We start from the raw sequence: 20,012 nt of genomic DNA, 5'->3' as shown, positions 1-20,012 counted from the left end.
CAGCCACTTTATTAGGCACACCTGTCCAACTGCTCGTTAACGCAAATTTCTAATCAGCCAATCACATGGCAGCAACTCAATGCATTTAGGCACGTAGACATGGTCAAGACGATCTGCTGCAGTTCAAACCGAGCATCAGAATGGGGAAGAAAGGTGATTTAAGTGACTTTGAACGTGGCATGGATGTTGGTGCCAGACGAGCTGGTCTGAGTATTTCACAAACTGCTGATCTACAGGGATTTTCACGCACAACCATCTCTAGGGTTTACAGAGAATGGTCCGAAAAAGAGAAAATTTCCAGTGAGCGGCAGTTCTGTGGGCGAAAATGCCTTGTTGATGCCAGAGGTCAGAGGAGAATGGCCAGACTGGTTCGAGCTGACAGAAAGGCAACAGTAACTCAAATAACCACTCATTACAACCGAGGTATGCAGAAGAGCATCTCTGAATGCACAACACGTCGAACCTTGAGGCAGATGGGCTACAGCAGCAGAAGACCACACCGGGTGCCACTCCTGTCAGCTAAGAACAGGAAACTGAGGCTACAATTCGCACAGGCTCACCAAAATTGGACAATAGAAGATTGGAAAAACGTTGCCTGGTCTGATGAGTCTCGATTTCTGCTGCGACATTCGGATGGTAGGGTCAGAATTTGGCGTCAACAACATGAAAGCATGGATCCATCCTGCCTTGTATCAACAGTTCAGGCTGGTGGTGGTGGTGTAATGGTGTGGGGGATATTTTCTTGGCACACTTTGGGCCCCTTAGTACCAATTGAGTATCGTGTCAACGCCACAGCCTACCTGAGTATTGTTGCTGACCATGTCCATCCCTTTATGACCACAGTGTTCCCATCTTCTGATGGCTACTTCCAGCAGGATAACGCGCCATGTCATAAAGCTCGAATCATCTCAGACTGGTTTCTTGAACATGACAATGAGTTCACTGTACTCAAATGGCCTCCACAGTCACCAGATCTCAATCCAATAGAGCACCTTTGGGATGTGGTGGACCGGGAGATTCGCATCATGGATGTGCAGCCGACAAATCTGCAGCAACTGCGTGATGCTATCATGTCAATATGGACCAAACTCTCTGAGGAATGTTTCCAGTACCTTGTTGAATCTATGCCACGAAGGATTAAGGCAGTTCTGAAGGCAAAAGGGGGTCCAACCCGGTACTAGCAAGGTGTACCTAATAAAATGGCCGGTGAGTGTAGATTGCACATTTTACTACTGGTTGAATATGCTCGCAGGTAAAATAAGATTTTCTTCTCCCTGCTCCTTTTCAGTCATGGAATGTGTAAATTGAGTTGAATTGATTGTTTCTCTTTGGAGCTGTGCATTACCATGAGCAGAGTAAATAATGAAATGAAAGTGAAATTTTTAATGTTATAGAACAATGAACAGTTAAACCTCCCAGAAAGGAATATCATTATACTTGATTTGATACTCCTGCATCCATGTGAAAACACTCCCAATAAACGGTTGAAACAAAACAAAAATTGGGTACCCAAAAAAATATTGTAGCGAATTCAGGGGGTAGCCGGGAACTGCCGCAGCCAGGATGCGAACCCGGGTCTCTCATACCACGGGCGACTACGATAACCAGTTGACTAAAGGGTCCGACCCAGGTTCGCATCCCAGCTGTGACGGTTCCCGGCTGCCCCCTGAATTCGCTATATTGGTGTCAGAAGAGGGATAGTGAGACATGAGGCCATTGGAAGCATGTGCCCCCAGAGGTGTGAGGGAGCTGATATGCTGAAGCGCGGAGACGCTCTTCCCAAAGGAGAGGGGTAGTGTAATTATCACGAATGAGTAGACTCGTTAGCCGGTTGGCTAACGGGTCGGACTCTTTAGTTGACTTGGTTAACGTAGTTCCCTGTGGTGCGGGAGACCCGGGATCGCTTCCCGGCTGCAGCAGATTTATGGCTGCCCCCTGAATTCGCTACAATATTATAGCACTCGATAAAAAATAATTATGTTCTGATAGTCAAGTGACTCAAGAACAGAAGTAGGTGATGGTGGCCAACTTGTCTTCAGTGTCCAAGGAGAATGATGCATCTACTCAGCTCCTGCTCCATCCATTAGCTGGCAGGAAAACATGGCAGAGTGGTGATTTGACAGTAAATGCTACAGGCTGGCACCACTTAGCTAAGTCTTCTCTCTTCTCTACCATTCAGTCAAATGGAAGTAATTTATAACTCTGTATATGATGGGTAGAGTATATTACACATTTAGAATATTAGCTAGAGATTAGTCTTCTGACTTTGTAAAAGCAACATTTACTCATACAAGAAAATAGCCTCTTTCCACAAAACAAATACAGGTACAGTACATGTGCTCACCTAGTATGAAAACATGGTAGAAAGCGGTGATGTGACTTTAAGAAAGGCTAGAAGCTGGCAACACTTTGCTAAGTCTTCTCTCTTCCCTACCAGTCTCTAGTTCTCTAGTTGAGTGAACCGTAAACTCTCTCGCTCTGAGTTCCCCACTCTACAGCCGTAAAGCTGTGGTCACGGTGAATCAACTGGTAACTGCTGGGTTACACAAACAGGGCTGATATGCGCTTTAAAAAATGAATAGGAGGAAATATTTTCACATTTTGTCTCTTGATTTGGATTTATACATTCTCTTAAGACCACCGACCAAACCATGAGGCTGGAAACACAATCACTATGGCCAGAGTTTACAACAAAAACCCATAAAATTTCATTTCTCAAAAGAGATAATCTCAAAATACACTGAAAAACTTAAGCTTGTGTCTGTGCCCAGGGGCCCATTGTCTCATAATCTGCCTCAAGTGCAAACAGGTAACTAGAAACACCAGGGAATTGAAACAGACCAGACAGCTGAAAATAAGAAATGAAATGAACATTTCCTTTTTAACAGGCCATCTAGTCTTGCATTTAGTCTTGGGTTTCTTGGTGAGGGGGTTTCAAATGTTTCCAGTGCAGTTTCACTTATTTCAGATATTTTCCATAAATAAATGTCCATATCATTAAACGGTGTGGAATGAGGCAGGTCACTCCACTCAGTATTGATATTGATTTGAAAAAAATAAAAATAAAATAAAAATGAAATATAACTTCATCAACTGACTGGCAGAAATGAATGGTGACGATATTGGCAGTAGGGGTTTAGATGTGGCTGCTTTATAACTCTTTAAAGATCAGACGAATGTGAATGCAACGCACGTTAAAGCACAATGCACGGATCAGCCAAACATGCGAAAATATGGAACTCCTCTTAAAAGTCTGACTTATCCTTTTGTATTTTTCTTTTTACTTGTACTTTTATCTGGGCTCTTAATGTTTTTTTTTCTTTTGCTTTCTAAAGCAGTGTTGAACTTGCTTTGTGGTTTAAAGGGGCTAAATGATGTTGACCTGCTTAGAGAAAAGTCAGATTTATTACCGAGTGTGCTGTGCAGCCGCTGGCCTCACACTGAACCAAAGCTGATGTAATCCCGATTGAAATAAATTGGTTTAAACTGAGATTACTGGAGATTTTTAAGAAAGTCGGAGCAGCAGCCATCAACAAATCTGGCTGGAACATTATCTTGATGAAAGCTAAATCTTGTTTTTGGCATCTTGTCTGCTCTTTTATCTAATCTGTGTTGTTCATCTCACATAGTGCCGCTCTTCTTCCCTCTTGCACTTGCAAAGGTCAGAATGGGCACTAAAGGCAGTCCGCCACATGACATAACCGGTGATGTAACTTCGGAGAGTGCATTACAAACACTACAAACAGACGCCTCCCGCCCTCCTCTCGCTCTGCAACAAGCACCCAGCAGCGTTCCCCTTGGATTTAACCCCAAAGTAAATCCTCCAAATCCTGCTGCCAAACTCAGGCTGCCAAACAAAGGGCAGAGGAAGGCGGCGATGCGGCTCTCCTAATTTGACCTGAAGATCATTATCCACCACCTGATGTTCCTCTGCCCTGTCCTGTCCCAATTAATCCCCGACAAACCCCGATTCTCCTTTGAAGTGCAGACCTGCCAACCCCACCAACATGCTCTCTCTCTCTCTCTCTCTCTCTCTCTCTCTCTCTCTCTCCTACCCAACCAGGTGCCTGGAGCTCCACCCCAACAACCTCACGGCTCTGATGGGCCTGGCCGTCAGCCTGACCAATACGGGCATGCGGCAGGACGCCTGTGAGGCCCTGCTGCGCTGGCTACGCCACAACCCCAAATACAAGCACCTGCTGAAGGGCAAGAACCACCTGACGGGCTCCCCCAACTCCCAGCGGAGGATGTCCCGCGTCTCCAACGTGGGACGGTATGAAAGGTAGAGTATCAAGTCCGTGTTTGCATTCGTTGACGGCCGAGTAAGTTTGCACGTGAAGTAGGACATTAAAACAAACATATTAAAGGATGTAAAAATATCATCTATGAGGTGTGGAGCACCACAGAAAACTTTCAAAGTGCTAATCTACTTGCAAGTGACATCACATGTTTTGTTTTGGGGGTTTTTTAATACCCACATCCGGCTTCCCACTTGTAGACACGGCCAATTGTGTCTGTAGGGATGCCCGACCAAGCCGGAGGTAACATGGGGATTTGAACCGGCAATCCCCATGTTGGTAGGCAACGGAATAGACCGCTACGCTACCCGGATGCTCTGACATCACATGTTTGATGTTGACTTTCACAGATTACATGGACAAACACACTGTCTATGACTGCAGTCATGGAGAGACACGCAACTGCCAACAAGCTCAGACGTGTCCAGATATTTGATAGTATCGAAAAAAATCAAACATGTAACGATACAAACAATATACGTATGTCAACTAGGCCCGCCCACAGAAATGGTTTGGCCCCTGAACAGGTCCGGAAGGTCCAGTGAATGCCCCCCCCCATCTACTACACTTGCATTACACTTTTCTTAGTAGAAAATGCAATTTCTTACCCCACTCTTCTGAGCCATCCCGGTTGCTGCTCCACCCCCTCTGCTGAGCCAGGGAGAGGAGGCGCCTCCTGTGATACATGTGGAGTCGCCAGCTGCTTCTTTTCACCTGACAGTGAGCAGTTGCACCAGGGGGACGTAGCGTGTGGGAGTATCACGCTATTCCCCCCAGATCACCCTCCCCCCCGAACAGGCGCCGCGACCAACCAGAGGAGGCGCTAGTGCAGCGACCAGGACACATACCCACACCCAGCTTCCCACCCGCAGACACGGTCAATTGTGTCTGTAGGGACGCCCAACCAAGCCAGAGGTAAAACGGGGACTCGAACCACCAATCCCTGTGTTGGTAGGCAATAGACCGCCATGCCACCTGGACGCCCCCTACCCAGATAGCAAAATTGCTGTGGTCCGGACCCGTCCCACACCCGACATCTTCATCCGGCCCACATTCCACGTGGAGTGATGGCACTTGGGCGATCCACTCCTGTTTACCTGTTCTGGGCCAGAACCAAGCCATAGCAATGCTGCATGTGCCACGTATTTGCCAAAGGTGGCCCATATCTGTTTTGTGATATTTGGGCCATGGTCACCATTTACCACACGGGCCACGTCAGGATCACATCCAGATTACACGTTGCCGAGAGCACCGCATCTTTGCCAAAAAAGGCCCACATTTGATTTGGCGTATTTGGGCCATATTTGCTATTATACATGTGGGCCATTTCAGGCTCACGTCCATTTTGTCAGGGCCAGAAGAAGGCCATCAGTGCCGCATCATTGCCTGAAGTGGCCCACATCCGGATGCTATCTGGGTATGAACAGATGTTTGGCATTTAGATAATCAAACACCAACCAATGCAACTACCAGTATCAGCATAGGTGTGAGTGGGTTAAACTAAAACAGCAGTCTTCCAGATCATAGCATTAAGTCACACAGGCCATCTGGAAATCCCTGCCCCCCCGCCTGGAACTGGCGGGAACCTGGCAGTAAAATGCTGATTAACAGTCGTTAGGATTCCACGCGGTAATATTTAGCGACTCAACAGTTATGAGAAATATCACTCGCTGTACGTCACATACTCAGAAACACCATCTTTTAGAGGTCGGTTCACAGTTCCCATTTGTTGTACCGCTGGCTCTATTACTCTGCTGTCAGCGAGGGAGAAAGTTATTTCAAGGTCTCTCAGCCGCGGCCGGTAAAGGTGTAATTTCATTGCTATGAGAGCAAGCGTACGGTAACATGCATTCATCTCCTCGAAAGCACTCTGAATATAAAAAGAAGAAGAAGACAAAAAAACAGAAGCAGTCTGTCCTTGCTCTCTTAAGACTGAAAAATGAGGCAGCTAGTGGTGCTGGATGGAGGAGGGCTAATTCTGCCCCCCGGAGGAGGAAAAACATTTATCAACTTATCCGTCGTCACTAAAGAGATGCTGACTCGTCTCACTGGCTCTCTTTTCCCTCCCTTCAGTTCCCACCCGTGGTGTTCATCAGTTTATTCACTTCCCCCATCTCTCTTCTGTGTCTCTTTATCTTTCTTCTGTGTCTCTCCTCTACGTCTCTCTTTATCTCTTCTCTGTCCCACTGTCTCTCACTTTATCTCCCTTCTGTGTCTCTATCTCTCTTCTGTCTCTCCTCTGCGTCTCTCTTTATCTCCCTTCTGTGTCTCTATCTCTCTTCTGTGTCTCTAGCTTTCTTCTGTCTCTCCTCTGTGTCTCTCTTTATCTCTTCTCTGTGTCTCTATCTCTCTTCTGTGTCTCTTTATCTCTTCTCTGTCCCACTGTCTCTCACTTTATCTCTCTTCTGTGTCTCTATCTTTCTTCTGTCTCTTTATCTCTCTTCTCTGTCCCACTGTGCCTCTTTCTCTCTCTTCTCTGTGTCTCTTTCTCTGTCCCACTATCTCTCACTTTATCTCTTTCTCTGCCCCCCCCCCTTTATCTCTCTTCTCTGTCCCACTGTGGGCACATGAATAAAGTCACCAGTCTCTGGTATCTATGGTTTCAGTGCTATGCTCCCCTTCTCGCCCTCGCTCTCTCTATCACTCTATCGCTCTCTCAGTCAGTCTGCCTTTCTCTCTCTGTCTGTCTAAGTCTCTCTCTTTCTCTCTATCTCTGTCTCTCTTTCTCTTTCACTGTTTTTCTGTCTGCGTCTTTCTCCGTCTCCATCTATTTCTCTGTCTGTCTCTCTCTGTCATTGTCTTACTGTGGGGTATATGAATAAAGTTATCAGTCTGTTTTTTTCTGTGATTTAGGTGGTTGTTCTCTCTCTCTCTCTCTCTCTCACACACACACACACATACAGTTTCTCTCACATGCTCTCTCTCTCACATACACACACACACATGCACACACACACACATTCTCTCACACACACACACTCTCTCTCTCTCTCTCTCTCTCTGTCTCTTTCTGTCTGTCTCTTGCTCTGTGATGTAATTTAATAAAGTAGCCGTCGGGAGGTCGTCACATCACAACCGTTCTATGTGCTAGTGTCTTAACAGCCTTAAGTCACACTAATCCACAGTTTGGTGTGTGTGTGTGTATGCGTGTCCATGCGTAGCTCCTTGTTACCGGAGGTCAGGGAGGTCTTCCTAGAGGCAGTGCAGCAGAACTCGGACAGCATCGATCCAGACCTGCAGACGGGCCTGGGCGTTCTCTACAACCTGAGCGCCGAGTTCAACAAAGCGGTGGAGGCCTTCAATGCTGCCCTGTCCGTGCGGCCTGAGGTGTGTGTGTTTGGGGGGGGGGGTCCCAGCACGTGCACAGACACATGTACACTAATGCTCAAACACACTCATCACATAGGCAGAGTTATACACCAGCGGACTTAAAGACACACTGCGAGCAAACACACACATGTGCAAAGGTAAGTATGCATACATATGGACACACGCTCACACCCGCTGTATAGTATATACTGACAAACATGCTTAAAAACTGAGACACAAACACTCACGTGTACATCCTCACAACACGCACACATACACACACGCGCGCGCACACACACACACACACACACACAAATACACATTGCAAAAGAGTCAAGTTTATCAAGGGGTTGTTGTAAGTCTCATAATCTTTACTTCAAAATATTGCTAATAGGGGCGTCCGGGTAGCGTAATGGTCTATTCTGTTGCCTACCAACACAGGGATCGCCAGTTTGAATCCCCGTGTTACCTCCGGCTTGGTCGGGTGTCCCTACAGACACAATTGGTCGTGTCTGCGGGTAGGAAGCTGGATGTGGGTTTGTGTCCTGGTCACTGCACTAGCACCTCCTCTGGTCAGTCGGGGTGCCTGTTCAGGGGGAAGGGGGAACTGGGGGGGGGGAATAGCGTGATCCTCCCATGTGCTACGTCCCCCTGGTGAAACTCCTCACTGTCAGGTGAAAAGAAGCGGCTGGCGACTCCACATGTATCAGAGGAGGCATGTGGTAGATTGCAACCCTCCCCGGACCGGCAAAGGGGGTGGAGCAGCGACCGGGAAGGTTCGGAAGAGTGGGGTATGGCCGGGTGCGATTGGAGAGAACAAGGTGGGGGGGGGATGTATGTCTATATATATATTGCTAATAAATTTTCATACTCCTGGTAATTGATAATGCTGGGTTCAAGAAAATGTAAGTACTCGTTTCATGTTGTTGCTCTGCATGGATTTAATTGCTTGTATCACTTCCTCCGTTGACATCTCTCTGTCTATCTGCGCTCAGCCCTCGGGGGCAATTTTTGGGGTGGTCAAACCGTCTAAAAAAAAGTGAAAATGTGCAACGAGTCGCTGGGTGGTTCTGAACTATAAAGGGTAATATAAAATTGTTTAAACTGGTTATTGATGGTGTCAATATGCATGAATGAGAGGGAGGGCAGTGGAATGGTGAGGATGCAAGGTGTAGAGGTGACGAAGGCATATGAGTTTAAATACTTGCGGTCAACAGTCCAAAATAACAGGGAGTGCAGAAGAGAGGTGAAGAAAGAGTGCAGGCAGGGTGTAGTGGGTGGAGAAGAGTGTCAGGAGTGATTTGTGACAGAAGGGTACCAGCAAGAGTTAAAGGGAAGGTTTACAAGATGGTACTGAAACCAGCTGTTATATGGTTTGGAGACAGTGGCACTGATGAAAAGACAGGAGGCGGAGCCGGAGGAGGCAAAGTTGAAGATGCTAAGATTTCCATTGGGAGTGACGAAGGACAGGATTAGGGATGAGTATATTAGGGGACAGCTCAGGTTGGACGGTTTGGAGACAAAGCAAGAGAGGCAAGATTGAGATGGTTGAGGTTGAGACCCAGCATCTCTCGTCCACATGTGTGGAGGAGAGGTGCTGGGTATATTGGGTGAAGAATGCTGAATATGGAGCTGCCAGGGGAGAGGAAAAGAGGAAGGCCAAAGAGGAGGTTTATGGATGTGGTGAGAGAGGACATGCAGGTGGCTGGTGTGACAGAGGAAGATGTAGAGGACAGGAAGAGATGGAAACAGATGATCCGCTGTGGAGACCCCTAACGGGAGCAGCTGAAAGTAGTAGTAGTAGGGTATTGATGGTGTCAGCATTGGTACTCTTTACCCCTGCTGCTGTGGACTGTCCAACCTGATGGGTTAAGAGTTTTCCAGCCAGTTTTCTCCATGTTCGTTTGCTAGCGTTTACTATCTTGAAATAAGCATTTTGAGACTCAAAACAAGATAAAATTCTTTGATAAGCTTGTTTTTTCCCCAGTGCATCACAGAAAAACGCTGCTCTGACACAGGCTGTGTATTATATACATGTAAAGCAACATATAGACGCTGTGCCCCCGAGCAAACATCCCCTTAACAGGAATGGCAGCTCTCAGTACTGCTCCTGCAGGCAGATGCAGTGAAGCACATCAAACCGTCACACCAGGACCTGAAGCAACAAACTGAGAAATACGACCTCGTGAACTCCTGACTGGCACGCACACACTCACACTAGTGGGGGGGGGGGCACGTACTGCTCACATCAACACACACACACACCAATACAGACTAACTCTTGTGCATGCACACATATATGAAAACACGCAAACCTGAGTAAGCACGCACTCACACACTCAAAAAATAAAAATTTTGCACTCATTCATGCACATGGAAACTCAAGTGCTCTCTTCTGAACTGCTGAATCCACTTCATGCAAATCAACCTCTATCCCCTCAGGCAGATGCACATATTACACACCGGTAAAATCCAACGCCCCCCACTTGCATCTGACTTGGTAATACCTGCACCCCTGCTGGAGAAATAGCTCCGAACGCAATGGGCGATAATGACATCCCGCCGCCAGGCTGAGCCGAAGTCAAAGGCCTCGTACACTGCACCAGAACGTGACCTCTGTATGTGCCAATCCGTCTGCAGGTGGGGAAGAAAACTGGGTGGAATAAAGCCAAGGTCTCCTGGAATGAGCCTCGGGATAGTCCGGTTTGTTGAAAGTAGGCATGCACAGCGTGGCGTGCCAGAACAATGATCCGGTAGTTTGTGCATGTGGGAAGATGGGAATTTACAGCTTCCTGTTTCGGAAGTGGTAACGTAAAGCAGTCGAGTGGTGGTTATTCATCTCGGCATGGGCTCACAACTTTCCTCTTTGTCCAACACACTGACGACTCCTTTTTGCAAACTTTTCCCGTAACTGTCATTCTTAGTTTCGGTCAGTGGCATAGCTAAGGGAAAGAAAGGCTTGAGTACTTTCATGGGGCCCCAAGTACAACCCCAACACCAGCCCGGATTCCTAAATCGGCAACGTTACATAACAGGAAGTGAGAAACACATTAGCGAAATAAAGCCTTTCCTCTATTTCAGCAAGTATGACAAATATTCTCTCCACAGATGAAGCAGAGTGGGGTTTAATCAGAGGATGGAGACTAGTTTAGAGAAGAACATGAGGTGTCAAGTCAGAATTTATTCAAAGTGTATCGTCACACCGAGATGTCCCTGCACACTTTACAGTAAATACGGTATTAACAAGAGAATCAACATACAATAAGAACAATGGGGAAATACTGAAAATGAGAAAATAAAGGATGCAATAACAACAGCAGTAATAATAATAAAACAATAATAGTTAAGAGTAAATTGGAGAATAGAGTGTTAACACTTGATTTCACAGAGAATGAGGTCATTAAATAGACCTTAAAAGCCAGAGAGGAAGTGGTGTCTTTCAGAAGAAGAGATGAGTTTTCATTCACTTCAGAGGATGAGGAAAAACTCCCCGGTAATGGCTAATGGACCAGTGAATGCATTTCTAAGTCCACATCTGAATGTTTCAGCAGATATGAGGTCTGGGGACCCGGCAGCATCTGACAGTGCAGATCACGATAAACTCGGATCTGCTCAGCAAGCAAGAAGCAAACCGTCTTCTGTCAACAGCCTCTAGCAATGCCGTCTGTCCACAACAACCTCTGCTAACACCACCTCCCACCCACCCCTCTTCCCCAACCTCCTCCACCTCCTCCTCCTCTTCCAGGACTACTTGTTGTGGAACCGCCTGGGGGCCACGCTGGCAAACGGGGACCGGAGCGAGGAGGCGGTGGAGGCCTATACCAGAGCCCTGGAGCTCCAGCCGGGTTTCATCAGGTCACGATACAACCTGGGCATCAGCTGCATCAACCTGGGGGCACACAGGTGGGTGAGTGGACGTGAATAGAATAGAATAGAATAGAATAGAATAGAATAGAATAGAATAGAATAGAACTTAACTGGCCAACCCAGGCTGGAAGTTTGTCTTTGGTCACATCTCAGGCAAAAACCAACAATAAAGAGGCAGTAAACACAATTAAATAGCCTGACTATGGGCATCCGGGTGGCGGAGCGGTCTATTCCGTTGCCTACCAACACGGGGATCGGTGGTTCGAATCCCCATGTTGCCTCCGGCTTGGTCGGGCATCCCTACAGACACGATTGGCCGGTCGGCAGGTGGGAAGCCGGATGTGGGTATGTGTCCTGGTTGCTGCACTAGCGCCTCCTTTGGTCGGTCGGGGTACATGCTCGGGGGGAGAGGGAACTGGGGGGAATAGCGTGATCCTCCCATGTGCTCCTCCCCCTTGGTGAAACTCCTCCCTGTCAGGTGAAAAGAAGTGGCTGGCGACTCCACATGTATCGGAGGAGGCATGTGATAGTCTGCAGCCCTCCCCAGACCGGCAGAGGGGGTGGAACAGCAACCAGGACGGCTCCGAAGAGTGGGGTAATTGGCGTGGGAGTGATAGGTTGGATCAGCAGAAGGAGGGTTGGTGATAAAACAACGGAATGTGTATTTTTCTTCATAGCTTAGGAATACTGTCATAGTAGTAGTGATAGTCGTAGTAGTTCTAGAAGTAATGGTAGTAGTAGTAGTAGTAGTAGTAGTAGTAGTGGTTCACTGAACCAACAGTTGGAAATCATTCGAAAACCAAGTTACTAAATACAAAAAATAAAGAGTTTTGGACACCTAGTCTGAATTTTTCATCCAAAAATGTTCCACATCCAAAAAAAACCCCAGCCTAACGTGTTGTCCATCAAGTTAACACCAACTCCGAAAAGGCTTGCATCGTAAATGTTTCTGGAGATTTCTCAGAGCTATTGGGCCGTGACGAGGGGTTAAAGAAATGTGTGAGAAAAATTCAGACTTGTACAAAGGCCTTAAGTGTGTGTTTAAGATCTGAGTTGTAAATTAAGAAACAGTTGAAAACCAGGTTATTGAATACAAAGAAGTATTGTGTGTTTCAGATCAGAACTACAGTCGTAGTAGTAGTAATAGTAGCAGTAGTACTAGTAGTAGGATAGTTTATTGAGGCCAGAGTGAGAAATTAGAATGCATACATATGTAGAATATACAGTCACAACCAGGACTCCCATGCCATAAAACTTACACGATACCTGGTATGCTATGGTGGGCCGCTCGAATGGATTTATTGCCAAGTGCAGGGAGGACGATGCTTTCCCTGACTTCCTTAATTACCATTGCATAATACACCAATAAGCATTATGTGCAAAATTGCTAAACATGAAAGAGATCATGGATGTGGCAACCAAAATCGCCTGTTCTATTCGAGCGAGGTCTCTTCAAAGACGGTTGTTTGGTACACATTTGGAAGAGGCCGACTGTAACTACTCTGACCTCTTGCTACACACTGACGTGAGAAGGCTTAGTAGAGGGAGGTTCTTGCAGAGATTTCGAGAGCTCTGTCCGGAGATTAAGGAGTTTCTCCTTATCACTAAACATGCGGAACACAAGCAACTTAATGACAATCAGTGGCTGCTAGACTTGGCGTTTTTAACTGATTTAACCAACATGTTGAACGAGCTTAATTTAGAGCTGCAAGGAAAAGACAAAAGCGTGGTAAACTTGATCAGCTCAGTTAACGCTTTCAAACGGAAAATGCAACTTCTGTCCTCAAAGTTGCAGCGCCGTGATTTGGGAAACTTCTGAAACCTCGCAGCAGAGCTGGAGAAGCAAGGGAGGGCATGTGCGCAACTTGACAGTGCACGCTACACAGAGCAGATTGAAAATGTCCGGTCAGACTTTGACAAACGGTTTCAAGACTTTGCTTTGCTTGAGCCGATCGCTACATTTATGTGCTACCTATGTGGGGAAGATACAGAGGTGGATTCCCTCGTCTCAAAAATGGCATCACTGTTTCACCTGAACTCGTCTGCAGTGGAGGATGAGATGCTGACAGTACAGGCTGACATTCAGCTTAAGTCCAGGGCGCATGGAGAGTTTTGGAACTTACTTACAGAGGACAAGTACCCAAACATGAGGAAATGCGCAACCTCCTTGACGGCATTATTCGGCTCTACTTATTTGTGTGAGTCAGCCTTTTCTCACATGAAGATTATCAAGTCCAAATACCATTCCACCATGACAGATGATCATTTGGAGGCCTGCTTGAGGCTGGCTACCAGCAGCTACTGTCCGAACTATGCAACCCTGTCTGACTCCCTCCAGTGCAGGTCATCCTCAGAGTAGAGAGGTAGAGATCACAAATCTATTTACCACAGCTGTAAAGGTTCATGCAGTGATGCAATTTCAACATAGTGTAGTAGCAAATGCTTGGTAGGATTATTGCCTGTGTAAGGTTCAATATAAATGCAAATCCATTGCAATACTGTATATGTAACACAACATGTATATAAATACACACACTGCATATAAATGTTCATATATATGTAAAACATGTATTGAGTATTTTTATTATTATTTTTAATATGAGTAGATCATTTTGACCTGGTCATTTTAAAAGTAGCTCACGAGTCAAAAAATTGTGGGCACCCCTGTGCTATATAAATAAACTTGACTTGACTTAAAAAAAAACATTGATTTGTATTTTTGTCTGTCCCTTTAGGGAGGCAGCCAGTAACTTTCTGACAGCTCTGAGTCTGCAGAGGAAGAGCAGGAGCCGCCAACTGTCCCACCAGGTGATGTCCGGAAACATCTGGGCCGCTCTGAGAATAGCTCTGTCCATGATGGACCAGCCAGATCTCTTCCAGGCTGCAAACATCGGTGACCTCGACCTTCTCATGCGGGCCTTCAACCTGGACATTTGAAGGGGGTGGGAGATGGTGACAAGCGATACCCCCCTGCCACCACTACCACCTCCTCTTCTGTCACCCCCCGGACCTCCATCCCCAACAGCCAAGAGCCCAAAGTGTACAGGACAGATCAGAACAAGTGTGGACCAATGCCGGAGATGAGGATTGTGCTTTACGTGCACAATACATTTAAAAGTAGAATTTCTAATGTAAGGAATTGGCGACCTCTATGCTATTTTTTTGAATTGTGCTTCAAGTTACGGTTGTGGCTTTTTGTTGTGGGGTGAAGCTGTGGGATGGAGCTACTCCCCACCTACCCACAATTCGCCACCAACAGGTATGTGCAATAGCACCTTTTCTGAAAAATACAAAAGGTCATTTACTTGCACAGTAAAAATGTTGCATGGTCAACATCACTTCTAATCTTTCTTCCAGTGTTAGAGCTCTCCATAGTTTGAAAGCATGGCCTGTATTAATTTGATGGCGATAGCTTTGTGATTGCCAGCTTAAATCTTGCAAGGGAATTTTTCCCGATGCAAGATATTAGTCTGGAAGGCATCCATTGAGAATTGAGTGAGCATGGCAGAAATGTGTTGGACTATGGCAAGCGGTTTAGATGAAGATGACAACGAGCAGCTACATTTTTTGAAATCGTTAACAATGGCTGCACTAGTAGAGGTTAGCATTGATGCTACTATCGAATTATTTTTATCAAAGAAAATTACAAAGACAACGAAAATCATGTACAGACATAATAATTAGCTACATTGACTGACCTACTAGCCGTAGTACTGTTTGTTGCTAGCAGACCATTTCATGTGAAAATGGGCCGCTCCGGTTCTACGTCATGGGGTTTGCGGCTCTGACTGATTAAAGGCCAGTCCAGTCACCTGCAAAGTAATTTTGATCAACGTCAATTGATGACACCCATAACACAGACAAATGCCTATTGAGCCTTGCCAAACAACAATGAAGGAAGTGAAAATTTTGTTTTGGCTTTGCTTGGCCGGTGTTGTAGGCCCCCCTGCGGCAGTCAGTGAAAAACAGTGATGAAAAGGCAATGGAAAATGGTGATGTGGCACGGCAAGATTCCCTTTCACCCTACGCTATGCAAAATGAGGGAAATGGTTGCTCACTTGGGTTGAAAAATGATCAAAAATTCCACTCATAGCAAAACAATCAGCACAGCTTCTTCTCAAAGTCAGTTGGAGACCAAGGCAGGAGACCTGTTGGAGTTGCTGTTAAATTTCATAATTTCACTCTGAGAATGTTGGCTTGCCTTTGCTTTGCCAACTATGAAAACAGATTGATATATAACGTTATGCATATCTTGGGGGAAAACAGTGACTTGTTTCACCATTTATCCTTTTTCCCTTCACTTTTCATTGAATCTGAATTGGGTGGCACAGTGGTTAGCGCAGTCGACTCACAGCAAGAAGGTCCTGGGTTCGAGCCCCGCGGTTGTCCAACCTTGGGGGTCATCCCGGGTTGTCCTCTGTGTGGAGTTTGCATGTTCTCCCTGTGTCTGCGTGGGTTTCCTCTGGGTGCTCCAGTTTCCTCCCACAGTCCAAAAACATGTAGGTCAGGTGAATCGGCCATAATAAATTGTCCCTAGGTGTGAATGTGTGTGTATGTGTGTATGTGTGTGTGTGTGTGTGTGTGTGTCGGCCTATGTGATGGACTGACGGCCTGTCCAGGGTGTCTCCTCGCTTGCCACCCAATGACCGCTGGGATAGGCTCCAGCATCCCATGACCTCAATTGGGATAAGCGGCTTGGATAATGGATGGATGGATGAATCTGAATGTTTTGGGCCAAAGTTTGGAGTTGAATTTGGTGTGAGTGTAGCATAAGCATGGTACATCATGCCATAACAAAAACTTAAATTGTCCCTCACAGCTCACAATCCTTCGCGGACTTAGTCATGACGCCTCCGTTCTTCCCATTTCAGATCCAACCCACACAGCAAAGCAAACAGGACAGTGGGGCTGAGTTGCATAGAGGTCGCTCATTCCAGGTTACAGATTTTGCTTTTAACTTGGGTGAACGTTGCATTTGTTTCCTGCAGAGCCAAGCACCCATGGGGCCAAGTCCCCCAAAGTGTTTTTTTTAGGGGGGCTCTTGAACCTGCGGGTGTTTGGAAGCTGACTTGCTCTGTGACGTTATTTGCACTGTAATTTGTGGTTTCCCTGAAGAGCACAAGAACGGGCAAAGATTGTACGAGCAAATGCCTTAGAGAACACGTCAATAAAAAAATAGAGAAATAAAATAAGGAGCAGAGCCGGGCTGAGCCAGGAGACACCGGCTGACAGGCAGAGAACCTCACCGAGAAACACTTAGATGCCGTTTTAAGAGAGGAAGAGGACAACCTTTTTAAAAAAAAAAAAAACATATCTATATATCTATATATCTATCTATATAATCTTTTCATTATCCAATTATGTTCAGAGTCAAGGACTGTCTCAGTGTCCTAAATGAAGGATTTCGTGAGCAAAGAAGACTGCAACGTACCACCCCGGAGCTCCAGATTCTGGTCCTGGCTTGCATTCATGTTGTTTCGGGGAGGAATGGATCACGCGCGCTCGCAGATTCCTTTCTGAAACTTAAGCTGCTTTTGGAAGAGCCCCCCCCCCCGCACTTCAAACATACCGACCACTTCCTCAAACCAGCTGAAACGTGCAAGCCAGGGTGTAAAGCCTTATTCCTGTAGATGCATGCGAGCAACAGTATTTATTTACACTGTTTTTTATGGCAGCAGTTAAGTACGAAGCCATTTTCAGCCAGGTTTGTATACCTTTGACTACCTGGCTTCTTCTGAACGCAAAGGCTTTTTTTTTCTTTTTTTGTAACGACGCCTTGCTTTTCTTCTTCTCTGCTCCCTTGACCCGGACTGGTCAGAGAAATGCGGACAAAATGCGGACGGGGGTGTTTATCAGTTCTTCAGCGTCGTGTGGAAACGTCCAGAGTTTCATACGAAGAAGAAAAGCCACTCATCAGCATTGGTTCAGCAGCTGCTGGCTTCGCGTTCAGCATCCGGGACTTGCAGACCTGTCAGCTCACGTCTGATGTGACCTCACATCCGGTCCTCGGTCTGAGACGCGTCACGTCAGAACAGGAAGTCGTGTCGTCAGGTTGGGGGGCGTGTCGCTGTGTGTGACGCAGCGTGAACGGTCTCTCCGTTTTCCGACCCGGTCGCTTGTTGCACCTTAACTGGGAGACAAACGTGTGTTTTTAAGCAATGTTGCGTAGCGGTCATCCATGTTAAAGTGGTTATCCTTAATTTCTTCAGTAGTTCGTCACACAGCAAACCCCATTCGAAACAGATACGCTCTCGAGCTCGTCACGTGAACACTGACGGTCACGGAGTTGGGTGCAACGCCCCCAAAATAATCCAGCGTTAAGTGTATTTTGGGGGAGAAGGAAGACTGATCAACAATGTCAGGTAATATTGAGCAACATACCAGGCCATATCAAACATTTACTAAGACCTAATTAAACACCGGATAGTGTTCGGTTTTGTATTTTAGCACTTTAGCTTTCTCTTCCACATTTGACCAAAAAAAGAAAAAAAAGTTCCTTTTTCTTCTTCTTTGTCTTGTGTGGCAGACTCAGACAATTTCCTATGTGGGGTCCATTATGGTTGAATACTTGGGGGGGGCAGCATAGAGATGAGCAATTACAGAACGCTAATTGGGGGCATGGTGGGCCAGTGGTTAGCAGTTACCTCACAGTAAGAAGGTCCTGGGTTCGAACCCCAGGCCATCCCGGGTCCTTTCTGTGTGGAGTTTGCATGTTCTCCCCGTGTCTGCGTGGGTTTCCTCCCACCATCAAAAAGACATGCATGTTAGGGTTAATACTCCGGTCTGTGCTGCTGAGCAAGGCAGTGGAAAGAAGAAGTGGAGGTGGTCCCCGGGCACTGCAGCGGCCCACTGCTCCTACACAACAGGATGGGTTAAATGCAGAGAACACATTTCATTGTAACCTGTACAATGACAATAAAGATAAAGTGGCTTTCTAACACGTGGAATGGCTGTTGCTCCAAAAATGCCAGTAGGGAAAAGTATCAAATATGGCATTTTAACATGAAAAAATTACGGATAACCACTAAAAAAAAATAAAATTGTAAGGTTGTAAAGTCTGACAGGTCTCGACGAGGAACCATCCAGCTGTCAACTCACATCAAGGTACCATTTCTCCTAAAAACACTGACATGAAGTAATATAGTACATGTGGGCTTGTGTCCTCAGAGATTTACATATGAGACCATACTATATACCTAAAAAAACAACTGAGTATATGAAATATTAAACTCCATTCTTTGTTGCGCTCCGGATAATTCCACAGGTCAACCTCAAAAACAACACGATCCCTTTAAAAAGGCCGAAAGCCTCAACTGTCTGTCAGCGTTGACCATTGTTTCTGGTTTGAAGTGAACGTCACTATTCTGGCCATGCAGGACAGAGTAAATGGCAGATCAGCACAGTGCATGCTAGCTAAGCTGTCAGCTCCCAGTCTGGCCGCTGCAGACAGCTGGTTTTATTCTTGGATCCTATGCAAAAGGTCATGTTTTATGTTGCTGTTTTGAATCATCGAATCGGCCCCGTCTGACTCAGTGGACCAAATGAAAGTGCTGTTTCCGCGTTTTGAGAAAAACGTTTTCAGGGCCCGCCAGAGATGCCGCCACCGTAGCCATTCATTTTCAGAACCACCCAGCTCTGATGTGACCGTTTGTTTGAGGGAAAAAAAAAAACCTCTTTGGTGGGCAGAAACCTGTGGGAGACAAAACAGATTCGGTAAACGGTCAGTGATTCTTCAAAAACAGAAACAGCAACTGCCATCTACCTTAAGAGTAGCTTCTCATGTTTTTATAACCTTTGGTCGAGGTAGTGTTTGCCTTTGGCCCACCCAGTGCTCTGGCATACATGAAGGGTTTGCTGTCAGATGGATTTACGTTTTATCCCTCCAGTGCACAGCAGACGCCGGCTCTGAAACCCACCTCAGATGTACCTGTGATGCCCTTTGAGAAGAGAACTCAACCTCACAGATATACTGCAGGCAACAAGAATACAAAAGTATATTTCATGGGGGCATCCGGGGAGTGTGGCGTCTGTTCCGTTCCCTACCAACACGGGGATCGCTGGTTCGAATCCCCATGTTACCTCTGGCTTGGTTGGGCGTCCCTACAGACACAATTGGCCGTGTCTGCGGGTGGGGAACCAGATGTGGGTATGTGTCCTGGTCGCTGTACTAGCGCCTCCTCTGGTCGGTCGGGGCGCCTGTTTGGGGGCTGGGGGAATAGTGTGATCCTCCCACGCGCTACGTCCCCCTGGTGAAACTCCTAACTGTCAGATGAAAAGAAGCGGCTGGCAACACCACGTATCAGCCCCCCTCCCAGGTCGGCAGAGGGGGTGGAGCAGCGACCGAGACGACTCGGAAGAGTGGGGTAATTGGCCGGATACATCCATTCCATCCAAACCGCTTACCCTGCTCTCAGGGTCGTGGGGATGCTGGAGCCTATCCCAGGAGTCATTGGGCGGCGGGCGGGGAGACACCCTGGACAGGCCGCCAGGCCATCACAGGGCCTGATACAATTGGGGAGAAAAAGGGGATTTTTTTTT

General features: G+C 46.6%; 1 protein-coding gene across 1 annotated transcript in view; it reads left to right on the top strand.

Moving 5' to 3' along the window:
- pex5la (peroxisomal biogenesis factor 5-like a) overlaps positions 1-14,411 on the top strand; it is a 113,665-nt gene extending 99,254 nt beyond the window's left edge. The window contains exons 11-14 of the mRNA XM_056276543.1: positions 4,064-4,273; positions 7,460-7,625; positions 11,353-11,510; positions 14,210-14,411. Of these exons, the coding sequence (XP_056132518.1) occupies positions 4,064-4,273; positions 7,460-7,625; positions 11,353-11,510; positions 14,210-14,411 (736 nt within the window). The remainder of the gene's footprint in view (positions 1-4,063; positions 4,274-7,459; positions 7,626-11,352; positions 11,511-14,209) is intronic.
- Positions 14,412-20,012: the final 5,601 nt, after the last annotated feature.

This window comes from Lampris incognitus, chromosome 3 (assembly GCF_029633865.1).
Source record: "Lampris incognitus isolate fLamInc1 chromosome 3, fLamInc1.hap2, whole genome shotgun sequence".
In the NCBI taxonomy this organism is placed as follows: Eukaryota; Metazoa; Chordata; class Actinopteri; order Lampriformes; family Lampridae; genus Lampris; species Lampris incognitus.
Note: the sequence above shows the minus strand (reverse complement) of the source record. Positions and strands in the feature narration are given on the sequence as shown.